This window comes from Tupaia chinensis, unplaced genomic scaffold, assembly GCF_000334495.1.
Source record: "Tupaia chinensis unplaced genomic scaffold, TupChi_1.0 Scaffold144260_1, whole genome shotgun sequence".
Taxonomy (NCBI): domain Eukaryota; kingdom Metazoa; phylum Chordata; class Mammalia; order Scandentia; family Tupaiidae; genus Tupaia; species Tupaia belangeri.
Window position 1 is genome coordinate 181,893 of NW_006204118.1, and position 3,506 is coordinate 185,398.

The 3,506-nt window shown below is 38.2% G+C and overlaps 1 protein-coding gene across 1 annotated transcript; it reads right to left on the reverse strand.

Moving 5' to 3' along the window:
* Positions 1-1,641: 1,641 nt before the first annotated feature.
* On the reverse strand, positions 1,642-2,577 carry LOC102472112 (olfactory receptor 52J3). Its single transcript, XM_006166444.1, has one exon. The coding sequence runs from the start codon at positions 2,575-2,577 to the stop codon at positions 1,642-1,644; it is 936 nt and encodes a 311-aa protein (XP_006166506.1).
* Between the last annotated feature and the right edge of the window lie 929 nt (positions 2,578-3,506).

The window sequence follows — 3,506 nt, forward strand, 5'->3', positions numbered from 1 at the left end:
ACACATACATAGAGAAAGAAAGAGACAGAGAAAAAAAACAAACTATCTTTCAAATTTGTTGGTACAAAAGATAATGAAGGGAGGGAGCTGACAGGGAGTATGGTGATTTAGAGGCTGGACTCCCATGACTAGATCATGATTTGATTCCTGGACCTGATAGCTTGCTTTCTTATTTCCCCTTTCTCTCTCTCTTTCTGTCTCTCTCTGATCAAACTAAATAATAATTATAATAAATAAAATTAAATAAATAATTATTTTTAAAAAGGTAATGGAGAAGAAGCAAATCAATTGAAAGTCCTCAGGTTCATGTAAAGAGTAACTATCTATAACTTAATCTTGAGCTTCTACACTAAATTTTGTGAGAAATAGATATAGACCATTAGCCTTGAATAAGCCTTAAACTGAAGGACAAAAGCACAGTATTAACACAATACTCTCTGCAGGGTAGACCCACATAGGAAGCTTCTGGATTAGTGTGGAGAGACCACCCTGAACTCATAGGACATGGGTGTGTTCATAATCAGGGCCAGCTGAGGCAGATGGTAGTTTATGGCATTAAGAGCCAGTTAGGGAGCCAGTCTCCTTATCTTTGTTTCTTTCACTTAGAGAAGAAATAAATTTATAAGCTTTAAAAATTTTTAGAATGAAGTATTTTAGGGTCAAATGCTGATTGAGAGAACAAAAGCAGGTAAAACTGCAATCAGAGCTGGACATATAATACGTAAACAGAAATACTATATATAACTAGGTTATGAAACCACACTTGTGCTATGGATATGAATACAAAAAGGAAATCAGTGATAAATTACTGTTGGTATTATGGAGAAATCACTTGAAAATTATATGATTGTTTTGGCTACTATTGCACTGAGTCTTGAAGGTTTGGCAAATGATTCCAATTCAGGATATACATTTGGCAATAATTGTTTTGAACACATAAACTTAGCTTATAAACATACAATAAAATGCAAGTTCCATGGAGAAAAGCATTTATATTAGTTTGGTGTGTTGACTTATCATCAGCAATTAGAATTATTCAAGAACTATGATTGACAATAAAAATGATGGCAATTAAATAATCAAATGAATGCATTCATGAAAGAAACAGAAAGGGCAACAGAGAGAAAAACAGACAAGGGTAAGAGAGAGTAAGGAAAGAAGTAAGGAAGGAGAAGGGAAGAAAAAAGGAAGGGAACAGAAGCAAAAGGAATGAAAGAGAAGGGCAGGAGAAGTGAAAAATGGAAAGAAGGAAAACACAAATGGAAGAAGAAAGGAAGGAAGAAAGGAAGAAAGGATACATATAGGAATAAATGAAGGAGTTTATAGGGTCAAATTTCCAGGCCCACGTATCTATAATCACAGAGCAAAATGTCTCAGTAAGATCAGTTCTCTTCCCAAAAAAAGAAGTGGTCTTACACTTTCAAGTACTCTGTATAAACTCTTACAGGCAGAGACCTTTCAAGATAGACAATCAATTATTAAACTTTATATACAAGGAAGTTTGCAGAAGTCTTAAAATGCATTAATCAGAGACAAACCTACCCGTATCACAAACAAACAGCAATAAGTAAAGGAACAGGAATAGTTAAGAGAAGAACAAATGAGGACCAAAATTCTTAGTAAAGAAAGAAGATAGAAATCTTATTTTTTAGCAAACAAATAGAGCACTCGCTCTCTTATCTGTTTGGTCCTCACACCATAAATGATGGGGTTGAGTGAAGGTGGGATAACCAAATAGAGGTTGGCAACAAGGATGTGAATATAGCGTGGTATGTTGTGTCCAAATCTGTGAGTAAGGAAAGAGAAGACAGAGGGGATATAGAAAACACAGATGACACCAACGTGGGAACCACATGTGCTTAGAGCTTTGAGCCGAGCATCCTGTGACGGGAGGTGGAAGACAGCACGGAGAATGTAAACGTATGAGATGCCAATAAGGACCAGATTCAGAACAAAGAAAAAAACTACAAAAAGTCCATAGATACCATTAACACGAATGTTTCCACAGGACAATTTTGCAATGCCCATGTGCTCACAGTAGGAATGGGCTATTATATGAGCCTGACAAAAAGGAAGACGGTAGATGAGATAGATCATGGGAAGTGTAAGAAGGACTGGACGAATTACAATGCACATACTGATGCCCACCAGCACCCGGGATGTCAAGATGGTGGTATAGTGCAGTGGGGCACAGATGGCCACATAACGGTCAAATGCCATGGCCAGCAAGACCTCAGCTTCCATGCCAGTGAAGGTGTGAATCAGAAACATCTGGGCCACACAAGCCCCAAAGTTAATCTCATGAGCATTAAACCAGAAAATACCCAGCATGCGGGGCACAGAGGTTGTAGAAAGGGCCAAATCAATTGCTGAAAGGATGGCCAGGAAATAGAACATGGGCTCTCGGAGTGTCTGCTCTGCCTTGATGACCAACAGAATTGTGGCATTGCCCAGTAAGGCCACAAGGTAAACAGAGCAGAAAGGCAGGGAGATCCAGGCATGGACCTCTTCCAGACCTGGAATTCCAATGAGGAAAAACGTGGCTGGGTGAACATTGCTCCTGTTGTAACATGTCATCCTGCACTGGCCAGAAGTGAAGCTCTTCTTTCTGGTTCGAGGGGAAACAAAACAGAGCAAAAGGAATTAGATTAGGAAGGAGTTGATACATCAAACACTGGTTCTGTGTTCGAGTGTAGAGCTGAAGACATGTTTGCTATGCAAATAGGCCTGTCACAGACACTCAAGTATTGAATTGAATTTTGAGTTTGTATTGCACAGTTGACTAAGTTCTATACCAACTACGAAGTGTTAAAGCAAAAGTAATTCATATTTCCCTTAAGTAGACGTCTCCATTCACTATCACAGATAATAGGAAATGATTCTTGAAAATCTACTCTCTGATGAGTTACAATGGAAAGATCAATTATGCACATGTGGCCAAGTGAATATACTCCAGAGGCAACAAACATTGCAGAAAAAAATTTTATAATAGAACTAAATTATATACCCCAATTTATATGCACTTCCGCAATCAAAACCTAATTTTTCTGGCCTATTATTGAATGACATAGGGTAAATGACAAATGTAATACTTTGACCCAAGATCACTACCCTTTCACAGACACTCAAAAAGAGTGTAAGAAGCATAGTCAAGGGATTGAGTCAAGGGATTGATAGTGGTAACGCAATGCTCTGTAAAGCTGACCTACGTATGAAGATCCAGGTTATGATTAGCAACCTCCATAAGTGAGCTTGGCATACACGCCCATAATCCAGGAATGGCTGAAACTGGGAGTCAATTACAGCATCAAGACTTCATTAGGAATGCTGTCACTCTCTCTCTCTCCCTCTCTTTCTCTCTCTATCTGTCTCTCTCATTCATGGAAGAAAGTAAAGGAAAGAAAGAAATAAGAAGTAGATAGAAAAAAAGAAAGAAAGAAATTAAGAAAGTAAAAGGAAGAAAAAAGAAAGAGAGAAAGGAAGGAAGGAAGGGAGGAAGGAAGGAA

Excerpts from the sequence above, each read along its gene's own strand:
- LOC102472112 (XM_006166444.1), bottom strand. The coding sequence starts at position 2,577 with ATGACATGTTACAACAGGAGCAATGTTCACCCAGCCACGTTTTTCCTC.